Source organism: Melopsittacus undulatus, chromosome 8 (genome assembly GCF_012275295.1).
Source record: "Melopsittacus undulatus isolate bMelUnd1 chromosome 8, bMelUnd1.mat.Z, whole genome shotgun sequence".
Classification (NCBI taxonomy): Eukaryota; Metazoa; Chordata; class Aves; order Psittaciformes; family Psittaculidae; genus Melopsittacus; species Melopsittacus undulatus.
Window position 1 is genome coordinate 20,459,897 of NC_047534.1, and position 15,181 is coordinate 20,475,077.

General features: G+C 38.8%; 1 protein-coding gene across 22 annotated transcripts in view; it reads left to right on the plus strand.

The window, feature by feature from the left end:
- CD44 (CD44 molecule (IN blood group)) overlaps window positions 1-4,471 on the plus strand; it is a 63,243-nt gene extending 58,772 nt beyond the window's left edge. For all 22 annotated transcript variants that reach the window (XM_034065484.1, XM_034065489.1, XM_034065497.1 and 19 more), the window contains one exon: window positions 1,296-4,471. In XM_034065484.1, coding sequence (XP_033921375.1) covers window positions 1,296-1,512 — 217 coding nt within the window. In that variant the 3' untranslated portion in view covers window positions 1,513-4,471. The remainder of the gene's footprint in view (window positions 1-1,295) is intronic.
- Window positions 4,472-15,181: the final 10,710 nt, after the last annotated feature.

A 15,181-nucleotide genomic window follows, 5' to 3' on the forward strand; every position in this document is an offset into this window, starting at 1 on the left:
TATTATAAAGACCTGTTGAAATGAGAAAGCTGTCAAGTATATAGTGAGACAGAAAACTCTGCAACTTTCTTTCAGTGAAGTGGTTTTGGAGTTAGAGGGACTGAACTTCATGACTTATATTGATTTATATGTTACTCTTTTGTGCCTTTAAAAGTGGAGACTGACATTTTTTTCTCCCTTTTAACCCAGAGTCACCAGGGTGACCCAGAGCAAATAGGGCCACTATGGCTAATTCCAGACAACATCTGAGAAGAAATTAAACAATCTCAGATCTATAAATTATGCCCTATATGCTGTTAATGGAAAATATATATTTTACTTAGAGCTTCCATGAAGCTGAGAATGAGTTGCAAAGAGAGAAAGTGGATGTGTCCACATGTATGCATATGAATGCATGGATTTGACTCTAGTAATAGGTGTTAATCAGCATGAGGAAACCTTTTGAAGCTAAGGTGTACTCTGGTATGCCTGAAACAAGTGTTTTGGTTTGGTTTTTTTTTCTTCCCCACTCTAGTAGGATCCAAATGCTGACATGAACAAGTCAAGAACCCTTTCCATATATTCTCTGCTCATACATTTCAAATTCATAGATGGGTAGTTGCTTGCACCATCAGCGTAATGCACGTGAATGCCAATTAATCCAAAACATGAGTGTGTGTGTTCATTCAAAGCTACATACCAAGTTTGCTTGGCAGGTCAGTAGCAAGTGTAACTTTAAAAGTGCAGTAGTTATTTCTTACCTTAACTCCATAAGGAACTACTCTGTTGACAGCAGCAAGAGTAGTAATCTGTAGTTCCTTGCTGTTGGCAAGCTTCCCAGCCTGACATGCTAATACAAAGAAGGGAAAAGTTACCTTGTATAGTGAGAGTTTAATGCAAATTTACTGTTATCCCAAGAACTTCAGCATTTTCAAAGGTGTGGTCCAAAGTCTAGATTTAGAATGACCCCGTGGGTCATTCTTATAGTGGAGTATATGTGAAGTTCATAAATGTAGGTATGTCTAAAGGATAGAAAATCTTTCCTAACTGCCAATAATGAATGTTATTCTTATTTTTAGTAATGGTAGATACAAATAAGTTAGCTCCTGCCAATTTTTTTTTCATATCATAGTGGATGCTTTCAAAAACGAAATATGCAATATGGAGGAACTTTACACTTCATATTGTGTTCAGTCCACACTGGTAGACACAGGTTTCATTTCCAAACACCTTCTCATAAATACTGACTTTCATTTTTTAACTTATTTTTAAGTTATTAGTCTCAATTTAGAGTACTTCTTTTTATTTCTTTCTAGATGTGGGCAGAAGAAAAAGCTGGTGATTAACAATGGCAAAGGGGCAGTCGAGGACAGGAAGACAAGTGGATTAAATGGAGATGCCAGCAAATCACAAGAAATGGTGCACTTGGTTCATAAAGAACAGTCAAATGACCGAACAGGAGCATGTGACGAATTCCTGACGGTTAATGAAACACAAAATCACCAGGAGCTTGACATGAAGAGTGGTGTGTAATGGTACCAAGTTGTTGAGTAGATCAGAGCTGGGGAAATCACAACTGATCACATGGAACTTGGACAGGAATTCAGAGATGCACTCTGCTACTGATGTGTTTTGAACATAATTAAGTTTTATTCCTTTTTAATCACTTTAAAATTGTCTGAGTTAACAAAATTTACATTTGCTTCCTGAAAAAAGCCCGCAAGATTTTTCAGTTCCCAGTTCCTGCACGGAGGATCCTCACTGTGTCTTGGGCATTAGGAGGGATAAAAGTTTGTCATTGTTCCCCAGATGGAGGGTCTTCACTGTGCAGAGGTACAGAAGTGTCCAGTCACTCCATCTTACAGGCATTTAAAGGTGCTAAACTTGCCATGGTACAAGAGTAAGTAAAGAACAAATGTCAACAGCAAAAATCAAGTTTAAGCCAAAAAGTCCTTCTATACAGTGTCTAAACTATAGAAATCCTTCAGAAATGCCTTCCAGCCAGGAAGAGCAGTGGGTACATTCAGAGTATAAACAAAAAGTGACATTTTATGATGATTTATGGCTTAGTCTGCAATGAGGGAAATCCAGAAGGACAGTATCTATTTATCTCTCTTTTAAATGTCTATGGCCATAGAGCAAGTGCTTTCGGGAGGTGGAATACACAGACGAAAACATGAGAGAATACATAATAAACTTTTGTATTTTATTATCCTAACAATCTGTACAGTTATCCTTGTGTTTTTCAAGGATTCATTGATCTTCTTCCTTCCTCCTTCATTGGTCACAGTTTGTGCATGTTTTCAATGAGTCTGTTAGGATAATGAATAAAGCAGAATGACCCCAGCTCTATCATACGTGCACAAATCAAGCTATTGGAGATCGTTAGGGAAGACGACAGTATTTTATTCCTGAAGAATAGGTCTCCATCTTCTTCTGCTGTTTTACTTAGGAGATGCTGAGCCTTGTAAAACTTGTTTCCCCTGTAACTATTACGTTACACCAGTTTGCTGGGATTTTAAAAGTTGCCTTTTTATGAGCTTGCTCAGTTTGTCTGAATTCTTTTTCATCCATGGTTTTCCCTCTGCTTTGTAAAAATACCAAAAGAAACATAACTTGCTTATTGATACCAGAAGTTCAAATTCAACAGAAAGCATCAAAGAAAATAAAAGGAAACTCTTCTAGACATGTAATATAGTAAAGTAACTGCAACTGCATTGTTATATGCTTTTGTTTGTCCGTATGTGTCTGTTATGTAAAGTATTTGTATTAAGCTATGATGCTGTGCATTATATTTGTATGAGTTGTCAGAAAGAAAATTATTTACTGCCAGTAAATAAGAATAAAATAAGTACAATTTTTAAGAAAATGTATTGGAACAGAGGGGGAATTATAACTTCTAATAGCGCTGCCTCTAGAAAATGCAAGTAAAAACTGTCTACGGTAATCCCAACCAGTGGTCTGTGTCAGTAGTAGCAGGGCTGATCAGATGTTCCTGTTCCCTGACCACAGCACCTGTCTTTGAAAATGTTCCGCTAAGACATGTTATTTTATGTTCTCTGTCTAAAGCAATTTAGAAGACAAGTATTCAGCTGGCTAAATACTAGTGTTAGCTAGCACTGATCTTTACTAGGATGTAAAGCACAAGACTGTTGATCGTATTCCTCACTCGCATCCCTCCAGCAGTTTCCCATGTGTTTCGTTGAGTTGCTCAGTGCCTTAGTATCTGCAGGCAGATCTCAGGGGCAGTTTATGCCTGAGCAAACATCCCAAGACGAGGTGTGATTTTTAAGGTACACATAGGATGGTTTTGGACTTTATGTAGGTCAACATGTTTCACCTACATACAGTCATACAGCTCATGGTCTAAGCTAAGGGGGTCATTGTGATTTTACATCAGTACTTGTGGTCCACTGTCAGACATCTCACTCCTTTCATCTATTTTCATATTGAATTGTGTAGTGGGAAGTTTGTTGAGTCTGTGAATTGATTTTTTGTTTCTTTCCTGAAATGTTATTAAGCAAGCTTTTCTATTTGTCATTATAAGTCACAATGATCTGTTGAAGGCTGTGTTTAAACTGGTGTTAGGTACTCATTTCACTAAGTATAGAGATCCAGAATAAGAATTATTCATTTCTTTAAATCCTAATTGAATATAGGTCTCAATCAAAAGGAGATATTTCATTCTCTTGAAGGCAATTTTTTTCTTTATAAAAGAAAAAAAGAAAGATGTGGCATGTATTTTGTGTCCCTGTTCAGATGTTTATTGGTGAAATCCACAAACTCTAATTTATCCAACGTTCAGTGGCTATAAATACACGGACAACATTGGTTGGCTTCTTTTTATATTTTTAAATAGGAGATGCTCAAGTTGTCTTTACAGAGGCAATGCCATTATTCTATATATGCTGATTCCTTTTAGATTATCATCTGATTCATGTGTAAATCTTTCATTATAGTTTCAGAACTAGATGTGTAAAATAGTACATATTTTTATTAATCCTGGTTTTATTATTTGAGGGGTTGTTTGTTGTGTGTATGTTTGTTTTTTTATAGAGAGCACTTGATATATTTGCATATTTATTTAACAGATTAATCAGAATGAAAGAAAATATCTTCTCTAAATTGTAACTAGAAATAGTATTGCTAAAACCACATTGAACTGTAAAATAAGCTTTCAAAAATAAACTTGATTCCACATTGAGGATAAAAAGTAAGACTGGCATTATTAGTGGGAGAAATCAGGCTGGACCCAGAACAGACACTGTGATCAACTTGTCTTATTCCTTTGCCTTGAACAGTTTTGAACAAATATAATCCAGACTACCCTTCACAGAAATACTGCCTAAAGCAGTAAGAAGAATTAAAAGCAGGATTGTATGTTTTATGAGAATGTAATATTTTCTTCTAACAACCCAAGGTGTGTTTTTCACCTGCATTTTCTTGATGATCTTACAAGGAATGTTTAATTAAAGCAAAGAAAGGACATACAGCTGTCATGTCTACCTGTGTGGTTGTTTTAAACCCTTTCCACAACATATATTTCTGCACAATGTTTTTCATGGGATCTGGATGGATGGAAAGGATGACTTTATGTGTCCTTTGTCAAGTACAGCAACATCTGTTTTAAGTAGTTTGAAGCAAGTTGCCTGGAATATTATTAGGAGTCAATTACCAAGTGTCTCTTTAGAATACAGAAACAATGCTCAGCAGGTAGAAAGGTCAGTAAATAATTCTGGTTAGGGCTGGTCCTAATTACTTTTTCCATGGAAGTCGAGAAGAAATTAAATCCCCTGACAACTGTGTTCTGCCTCAGCATACACAGACACCAGAATATTTTTTAAACAGGTAGTTAATCCATTTATTTCATGCTATATTAGGCCACTAGCCAATAGTTATTTCTTGGCCTTATTAAACAATCCAAGGTTCTGACTTCACTGGTTGCAATAGATTTCATTAGTCAAATACAAACCCTTTGGATAAACACAGGTGCTGACTAGTTTTCCTCCACAGAGTAGAAAAGGCCAAAAAGGTGGGCAGGAAGAGCACAGTGCTGGGCTGTTCCTTGGGGTGCAGTTTCAGCTGTGTGGGAGTGGTGACAAAGGGGAGATTTAGACTACGTATAGGAAGAAATTGTTCCCTGTGAGGGTGCTGAGGCCCTGGCACAGGTTGCCCAGAGAAGCTGTGGCTGCCCCATCCCTGGCAGTGTTCAAGGCCAGGTTGGATGGGGCTTGGGGCAACCTGGTCTGGTGGAAGGTGTCCCTGCCCGTGGCAAGGGGTGGAACTGGATGAGCTTTAAGATGCCTTCCAACTCAAGCTGTTCTGTGATCCTGCGATTCTGTGAAAACTCTTGTTCTCTATGGGGGGCAAGAACTGTGCAAAGGTATTTTGGAGATGGGAGCTCCAGGGTGTTTGGGGCAGAGGAAGGACAGAGATGCTGGGTGAACCAGTACAGGGAGAGTGAAATTTATGTGCTGTTACTGGGAAAGTCCCTTCAATACCCCCAGGACTTTGATGCTTGAAAGTTTCACAGCTCTGAGAAGGAAAAAAGAATTGGCCTTTTCCTGTGAACTCCCCCACCTCCAAGTCAATATTCCCCCACCTCTACATTCCCCACCTCATTTTCAAACTCATTTTGAACCATTTTCCCCTGGTAGGTTATTTCTTGTTATTACTATGCTGTGCTGCATGTGGCATCCACCAACACCATGCTGAGAGCAAGAAGCTGGACGATGCAAAATGAGAGGCAAAGAGCAAATCTAGCAAAGATGAGTAACAGTGTCTTTTGTACAGCACACTGTAATTTTTGTCTTCCTCATTTGGGTAAGCTTAGCAACATCAAGGTTTCAAGAACATGTGTCTTCTTGCTCATCTTCCTGCTTTTAAAGGACCAGACTGACATGGGTCTTCACACAGGTCAAACGTGTGGCTGCACAGTGGTTTTGCAAAGTTTGAATTGAAGAAATGAACCCATCATCAAGTAACCTTTCCTGACCTCCAAGGAGCTTATTTTTGTTAGAGTGCAAGTAAAGCAGAGGTGGTGGAAGCTTTATGTATGCTTTATACACATCCTTCTGTCAATTTGATCTGCATGCTTCCAGCAAGCGTTAGAAAGGTTTTGCCTGACTGACAGCTTCAAGGAGCATCAAACGTTTTAGTAAACCTTCTTACTCAACAGAAAAAGAGGGATTTGGATGAACAAGATGGATGGACGAAATCCATTTTCATATATTCTCTACCAGACAAATCTGTGCATTGAATTCTGATGTGAATGTCATTAGTTTGGTGTTTTCCTTGAGGATAAAAAAAGGAAAAAAAAGGATCTTTGGATCAAAACAAGTCCACAAATGAGAAGATGGCCATTTTTGTTTTCAGAGATAGGCATAGCTTAAGCTAGTTTTAATATCCCAAACAGGAGATCTAACTGTGTAAAACTACTTTTTTGTGGGGAAGATTCACCATGCAGAGTTCATGTTATAACTTGCCCTTTATACTAAAATGAAATACTTACAAGAAATTTATTTCCCATTGGCAAAAAATATCTGTAAATTTACAGTAAAACAGGATTTGTCAAGTCAAATAGAATCTGGCATAAATTTAAGTGCATCTATTGGAAAACCTCCAAGCATTTTTTATAATATTAGGGATATTGTAAGTGATGCCAAAGGCACAGCTGAAGTTAGGGCTGTGTAGGCTGGCAGTGGGAAATCAGCATATGGCTCATAGGCAGTGGAGACTCTGTCTGCTAAGTCTGGGCCTGAAGTCCTTCAGACTCTCAGAGCAGCCCAGGACAGAGGGGGATGATGCAACAAGTCATATTCCACCTCTTTCCCAGAGGCTGTAAGTTTTGTAACTGAAAGCCTTGCCTCAAGCAATCATGTTGGGGTGGGGACAGCTTTAGTGCCCATATGCTAGTTCTGTGTTGCGGTGTATAAATGGTATGGTTACAGCAGAATTTTGGCTTTAAATCTAAATTTACTTGCAGTCAGCAGCTTTTGGCACCATGTACTGAAAAGGCGATTTTTTGGTTTGTTTTTTTTTTCTTGTTTTTTTCCCCCTGGGTTAATCTATTGATAAAAAAAGTTGAAATAATTTTCAGTGACTACATTTCATCACATGAATCGGGACCCCACACTTTCATTTTACCCAGAGCAGACAGTAACAAACTGGGTATGTTCTGCAGTGATTGGGTGTTAAGTGTGAGTTTCTATTCATCACTTTTTATCAGGTTACTTTTTTTAATAACAAGAATCTGTTTCGGGCTGCTGCTGCAGATTGTTGGCAGCACCCTCAGCAGAGCCAGCTCGGGGAGACTGCTTCCAGCATCTTTCAGCCTGAGCCTGTAAGATCAATTTTCTAAGCTGAGCTGAGCCCTGTATCCAAGGCAGAGTCATCTCAGCTGACAACAGCACAGCAAGGGAGAGAAAAGTCTTCAGGCGGGTTCTCTGGACTACAGATGTCAATGATACAAGCCTCACAGCAAAAAGTATGTTGGGTTCATTTCACTTTTTGGATCTATAAATGATTCACTGTTTTGGCTTTGTTTAGGCACTGGCAATGTATGTCTAATTGCTGCCTGTCTAGCTGTATGCCAGTACGTGGGGTTTGTTTTACTGTAAAACTGTTTTACAGTTATCCAGTCAATTAAGGATGTTTTGTTTTGCAGCAAGAGGTCATTAGACTCACAAGTTTATAGTTACAGGGTACTTTCCTGAAGCTCCCTTGTGGATCATGTTCTAGTTAATGTTTCATTCACCAAGAGAAAGTCTGAAATGAACTCTAGGTAAGGATGCTTGCTTGTTCAGCAAGGGACTTAACAAACAAACTTACCTTTTGTTCAAGGCTCACCCATGTGCAGAGGACAGGTCTAAAGCCTACATCCCTGTCAGAAATGGGAGAAGCCAGGTGCGGAGATGGGCCAAAGGGTCAGCCTGCTGCTGATTAACTGCAAAGGTATGGGTCCTCCTCAAGGAGCCTTTTCTAGAGCAACATTCAGTCGTATGGGGTAGTGCCTTCAAAAGACATTGTTGAAAAGTAAGTTAATAAAAGCCTACCTGATCCTCACTTGAATTTAGATAACGTTGGTAGCTCGGGTGAAAGTGGGATAACTTTTGAATGTATTTCCTAGCTCAGTTCCTCTTCTTTCCCCTTCACAGAGTTGGGAGTCACTTGTCTTTATCGTGTGCGTGTCTTCACATCAGCATTTCAGAAGACACTTCTTGTGATGGAATCATGGGGCACCTTTGGGCACTCCCGTAATAAAACACCTAAACAGAGATAGATCAGTCTGATGAATCAGTATGGCAAACATATTTTTAGTTCAGTCACAAGTGACAGTGAATAGCATCACACTGTGCAAGACAGACCCCAGGCTGCTTTTCTAAATAGTAGTCCTTGCACCACAGACAGCGTGTGGGTTAGTTCCTCTGGATCCCATCACTGTGAGATGCAGTGGGTTTGTAATTTATCTGTCTATGCAAACACATTTTGCTTATTGCCACAGAACCTGCTGCCTTGCTAACTGCCACGACCACAAGAACTGATCTTGTATGCAATCTTGTTTCCTTCCTGTGCCTGCTGCAGCAGAACAGCATTTTCGTTGCATGCTGCCCCTGCGAGACAGCAGACAGTATAAGGAATTGCTGGTAATAACTAGGTGTAATTTTTAATGTTGTTTTTGTTCTAAAGCACTGTAAGTTGGGGCCACCTGTTTCTTTAATGTCCTTGTCCTGTTTACATTTACTATCTAATACAAAGGAGAAGACTGTTTAAGGTTTAGCAGTCCTGAAGTGTTCTCTTGGTTTTGCTTTCATGCCTGAGAAGGGCTATAGAAATATCTTTTAAGATGGGTCAGTGATTCGTGACTCTGTGTTGTTTATAGAACATTATAGCAGATGCTATACGATTGCCAGGTTGGACGGGGCTTAGAGCAATGTGGTATAGTAGAGGGTGTCCCTGCCTGTGGCCGGGGGGTTGGAACTGGGTGAGTCTTAAGTTCCCTTCCAACCCAAACCATTTGTGATTCTATGCTTTCCTGTAGGGAGGGATGCACTCCAGATACAAAGACACTCCTGAAATCATCTTTTTTCCTAAGGCTGAGGACATGGAAAAACATGGACATACAAGAGACTTGCAAGAGTTTAGAGAATCAGTCTTTGGTGTGTGTATTTCCAAAAGGGACAATGTCATATAATTGCAGAATTGGTTTCTGCATGGATTGGGTTTTTTTTTAGGTCATTGCAGAAAGATTGGTTTAAACAAGAAATAAGCATAAATCACAGCATTGAGCCTTTCATTTCAAACTTTTTGCTACTATTCTATGATTCTATGCCATGATGTGTAGCAAAAGAACAACCATCTTTTAAGAGGGAATTTGAATATAAAACATGAGTGATGTGGAATCCTGAGTGCAACCAACTTCATCAGGGAATTTTACGTCAGCGGCATGCATTTATCAGCAATGCTTGTTGATGAGGCCAGAAGAGGATGTTTCTGCCTCTGGCAGAAAGCAGCAGCATGGCACAGAAATGGCAGCAGATAGCCGGGGCCTCAGGTTTTTTTTTAGCCCAAAGATCTTCCTAGGACTTGGTCTGTTACTGACTCAGAGGGCAGATAGCCAGCTGAAGCTCTGCCAAAGCCACTTCCTGCCGCGCCTGCATTTTCTTTGGAAACTACTGAAGTGGATGCTGGCTTTGGTTAGATGAGTAAGAACTAAGCTGTGCAGACTGTTAAACCTCACAGCCTGGGTTTCAGTTATGTGTCTTTATCACACAACGGTAGATATGCTATTTCCGTCTGAGTATTAATGTCAGAGCTTCCTCTCCATACTTACCAACTGCCAGTGCTGTCTACCATGGTTCACTCCATGAGCATCTCTAAATGCATGTGTTAAATAAGAGTTGATTTCTCTACAAAGTGCTCCAGGGGTTCAGCTACAGGTTTTATTTTTATTTTTTTGAAAGGCTATGGGATTTATTTTTTTAGCATCCAGGGTAGGGAGGTGAGTTTCTAAAGCAACAGCAGTGATGGCATTGTATCATCCTGCTCTTCTAACATCTCTTCCCACTTCTCTAGACTTCATTGCCAAGAACTGTAGTTAGTGCATCCATGCCTTTGTGGCAAATGATCTCAGTTGCAGCCAGCACCCTGGAGTATTTAGAGGATATGGTGAGATTTCTAACACTTTGGCAGTCAGCACATCTTCCACCCTGCCTGCAGTTTTCAGAACTAGAGCCTCTCACATCGGACTGCTTTATCTAAACCCAAAGCACACCCATACTGAGCCCAGGCTGACATTAAAACTCAGAGATACAAAAGCCATGAAAATTATGAATCGACATTTATTGATATGTACAGAAGAGGTACAACACTTAGTGAAATATTATATTCATGACTATTTCCAGTATAGAAAGAATGTCTAGTTTGTTTTATACATGTAAGTTACAGAGATCAGTTCACACCATAAGAAAGCATTAAAAGCAAATGACTACCAATTGTTGAACTAAAAAAAACCAGACTCAGTCTATGAGGCATTCCAGCTACAATTTACAAGAACAGAGCACAGATCTGGGAGAAATTTTATCATCTGTGTTCAAGATTCTGTGATTCAATACAGATTTCATCCTTCTGTGACAAGTTCCAGTTTCTGGTTGTTCAAAGAATGACAAATAAAGAGTTTCTGGAAGAGCAGGACTGAAAATCAAGTGCTATTTTTCTGTTGTTATGTTAATTATCAGAGTGATAGAGCGTCTGTAGAAAAGACTGTCTTTAGAGAACAGTGTACTTCTGTAGTGGTGAGAGGAAAGAAAAGCTGATAAAAAACATGTAACTGCTTTCAAGATCTTCTAGTATTAGTTGCAACTGATTACTGGTAGTGGCTTTATCTCCAATTGTCTTCCACTACTTAAACACTACTATCAAAATTAAATTCATATGCATAGGTATGTGGGCATCTGACAGTAAGTTTTAAAAATTTCAGTACTTTTTCCACTTTTTTCTTTGTGAAAATATTATTGATAAAAGCTGCTTATAGCAATTAGTCAAAACCATGGTATCTTACTAAAACAAATCAAATAACTTACACTCAAAGCTTTGTTTTTCCTCTTACACTGATGGAAAATGTAAGTAGCTTCATTGTTGTAAATAGAGAAAATCAATGCAAATGAGAACATAACTGGTACTAAAACATTTGAATGATCTGTATGGATGCTAAATACAATCAAGACAATTTTTGTGCTGCATAATAGCTTAGGAAAAAAATTATGCTGAAATTATCTTTGTTCAGTTTTTCTAAATTCAGTGTTTTCAACATCATCTTGTTATTAACAGCTAGCAAAATAGTAATTTTCCCTTACAGTAAAGAATTTAAACATAAGCTTTAACTATTATCACCTTACTCATATTCCCTGTGCCTTTTATTTCCTGTGATGTAAAGTAAAGAAGTTGTACAACGGTTGGACTTGATGATCTTAAGGATCTTTTCCAACCTAAATGACTCTTATGGTTAATTTTAAAATAAACTCTGCAATTTCAAAATCTGGGGAACTTTTTGAGTGTAAGGAAAAGACCAACCTTATTCTTTTTCCTTTTCATTCTTTTGACATGAAACATCAGAAAACATTCCAGCTCATAATTGGTCACTTTCAAGAGGTGGCAAGGGATAATGAATAGGCAGCACATAGCACTGCAGTGTATCATTCATACAGAAGCACCGTAATGTGGTGGTTCATCAAGCGGGATGCTTCACCAAGCAGGATGCTTCCTGTGCTTTGAAGCCTAATTTTATCTCCTTCCACTCACAGAGGTTGATTATATTTATGAGACTGAGGCCCAGGGTATCTAGGAATGAACCAGCTTCTTCTTGCTCTCCCAACCTCTATCAGAGCCACCAGAAAAGTCTTGTCTTTTCACATATCTGAACTGTAGCCCTGATTTCAGAAACTTTTTGCCACATGTCTGTTTTATGATCAGACATACCTTTTGTGACTAGCAAACAAGCCTGTACAACCACAGTAACTTGAGAAGCATTTAGCTTTGCATTTCATTTCCAAATAACTATTAATACACTTTTTTATCAATGAAAGAAACAGTGCAGCTTTTGTCTATGAGTGTATTAATCTTTCACAGAGGGTGTTCCTGCCAAGGGAATGAAGCAGAGGTTCCTACTTTGACCCCTCAGGCACTCAGAGGTTCCTACTTTGACCCCTCAGGCACTCAGGCAGCCCCATGCAGCCTCTCCCTGTCCCAGCCAGGTGACTGCACTTAATTTCCTGGCATGTGTAGTCAAGGAGGACCTGAAAGCGACTCAGAGGGATCCTGTGATTCCATGATGTGACTAAGGGCTGAACAGCGCACGGAGTCAAAAGCAGCCAGAGCATCCTGCAGGAATGTAGTTAATTTGATTTCCCCTTATTCACTGTGCCAATTTAAACAGTGACTTACTTAACTTACGGTGATAAAGAGTCCCAGCATTTCAAGCAAAGAAGAATAAAACAAAAAAAACCCCTAATCATTCTAGGTAAACACTAACTCTTAATGATGTCGTAACAACTGCATTCACAAGGCAGTAAATCTATGCTGCGAACACTTTCACTCACTGCCAGGGAACTACACGCATGCAGATACTAACACATACCACAGTGGTTAGATAGCTGAAAACTAAAAATAACATTTTTACTGTAAGTTGGCTGCATACATGATTCTGAATGTTATCAGAACAGGATACTCCATAATAGACAGATAAAGCAGTCACTAAGCAGTAGAAACTAATCAGTTGAATGGCCAAAAGGAAACAAACCCAGATATAAATGACAAACAGAAAGTAGAACAGGATTTTAAAAGACAGTCTAATTTTCTACTATGACTCAACACACAGAAAGCAATTAAATGAAATTAGAGCACTGCTATACATACTGTATACACCATTTCACTGAAATTACATGTCGATAGCTACATTATCTACACTAAGTGCAGAGAGGCACTGGACATCATGCTTCAACAAAATGTCAAAACTGGTATCAATAAAGTTTTACAACTATTAGTAACTCAGAACTATTCTACCTGCAGTTCCTATTAAGATAATACCTGGTACATCTGATCCAAAGTACAAGAAAGAGAGTAAAACACAAGGATATATCAACACACTTCCTACATATACATCTACTACGAATTTAGACTCCAAAACCTCAGCAGAATAACATGGCCCCAGGGATTTCTGAATAGTTGAAGACATACCCAGTATCAGTCATACTGGGACAGCAGTAATTGCTATTAGATGTTTGCTTTGTTTTAAATGACAGTCAAGGAGCTAGTAGGCCATGAAAGATTTTTTAGTTATATAATTGTTATGAATATTTATATTAATTTATTTTATTCATCTAAACCCAGTTCTTTTTTAATTAATTAGAAATTATTATAGCCACAGCCTTAATGTCAACAGGTATTTGCCTAATGGAAACAGGTGACCATAATAGAGAAGCAACTGTCACTTATCCTGATCAAAAGACATAGTGGTTGTTCTCTTTAAAATACGTAAGAAAGCAGGAGGTATTTGTATAGATGCTACCCAATTAAACTGGTCCCAAAGTGGTGATGTTGGTCCCTTTCAAGAAGGCAAAGGTTGGTGACCAAATCAAGAGCTCTTTCCACAGGCTCAACTCATATACAATGTACTGTAGCAAGATAGACTGGGTACCTGGTAACATATTTTTTGCTTATGCAGATCTCCAGTTTTCTTTAGCTGTATTCTGAGTCAGCCAATTATATGTGATCATGTCCTAAGAAAGAATTGCAGGATTTGGCAAAGGTAACTGCAGGAAAAATTACAAAAATGAGGGACGATTGCCCAACTGAGTTAATCTAGAAGATTGTCCAGATTACTATAACATTGTTCTGTAATGAACTGCAGCATTTAAGGACATCTCAAGCTTACAGCTGGGCTTGTTCAGCCTGGAAAAGAAAAGGCTCTGAGGAGACCTTAGTGCAGCTCCCAGTGACTAAGAGAATCAGGAAAGCTGGAGGGGGACTTTTTACAGGGGTTTGTAGTGACAGGACAAGGGGAATGGCTTTAACCTGACAGAGGGGAGATTGAGATGAGATATTAGGCAGAAGTTCTTCCCTGTGAGGGTGGTGAGGCCCTGGCACAGGGTGCCCAGAGAAGCTGTGGCTGCCCCATCCCTGGCAGTGTTCAAGGCCAGGTTGGATGGGGTTTGGGGCAACCTGGTCTAGTGGAAGGTGTCTTTGCCTATGGCAGGGGTTTGGAACTGGATGAACCTTAAGGTCCCTTCCAACCCAAACCATTCTGTGATTGTATGATTCTATGATCTTGAAATTCCTATTTGCTTCTTGCATTTTGTGCTTTGTTTATAATTTATCACTAAGCATAGCACAAAAACATTTCACCCATCCTAAATGTTATAAGAAAACTGTTTTTTTTCTAAGGTACAAATTGCCTATAAAGGATTATCCCTTACCTTATATGGGTATATAGAAAACATTCTAAGAAAATATTAGTGTGTCTGTAAAGTACAGATACTAAGTAATTTAGTTCAGTCTACACTGTAGTTTCCAGAGAACAAGTACAAACTCCTAAAACCTGTATTAATAACTAGATCAATATTGAGCATATCATATTTAACAATATAAATACATACGCAGCTTTTCCCGATGCATTCTATAAGTGAGAGTTCACACCATATCCTAGGAAATGTGATATATTTAAGAAGCAAGATATGTTGTATGGAAGTGTATGCAACTGTCTTTAAGAAGGAAGGTCATCCTGTAGTCCTCATGAACTCACAAGCCCATACAAAACACCAAAATGGAAATGCTACAATCTACAGTACTGACTGCAAGATCAATTTGTAAACACATTTTGCATCCAGTCTTTGAAAAACTGTAGGAGAAAAAATATAAAAGAATGATATAAAAAACCCTGTGAAATATCCTATTTATGTACAAAGCAATATACAGGTACCAGATAATCCAGGTTGTGTGATGCTGCCTATGATGGTTTCCCTTCATGTAATGCTGTATGCCACAGACTGTCATTAATAGTAATTTCAGGACTCCCAAATTTTGGTGAATCATGCTAGAGGAATTGGACACTCTGGCATTGATTAGCATCAGCTCCGCAGCAAATGCAGTTGGATGTGAAAGGGGATCAAAAGCTGAGTGAAACGAGAAATCTCACAAGTCTTTTTGC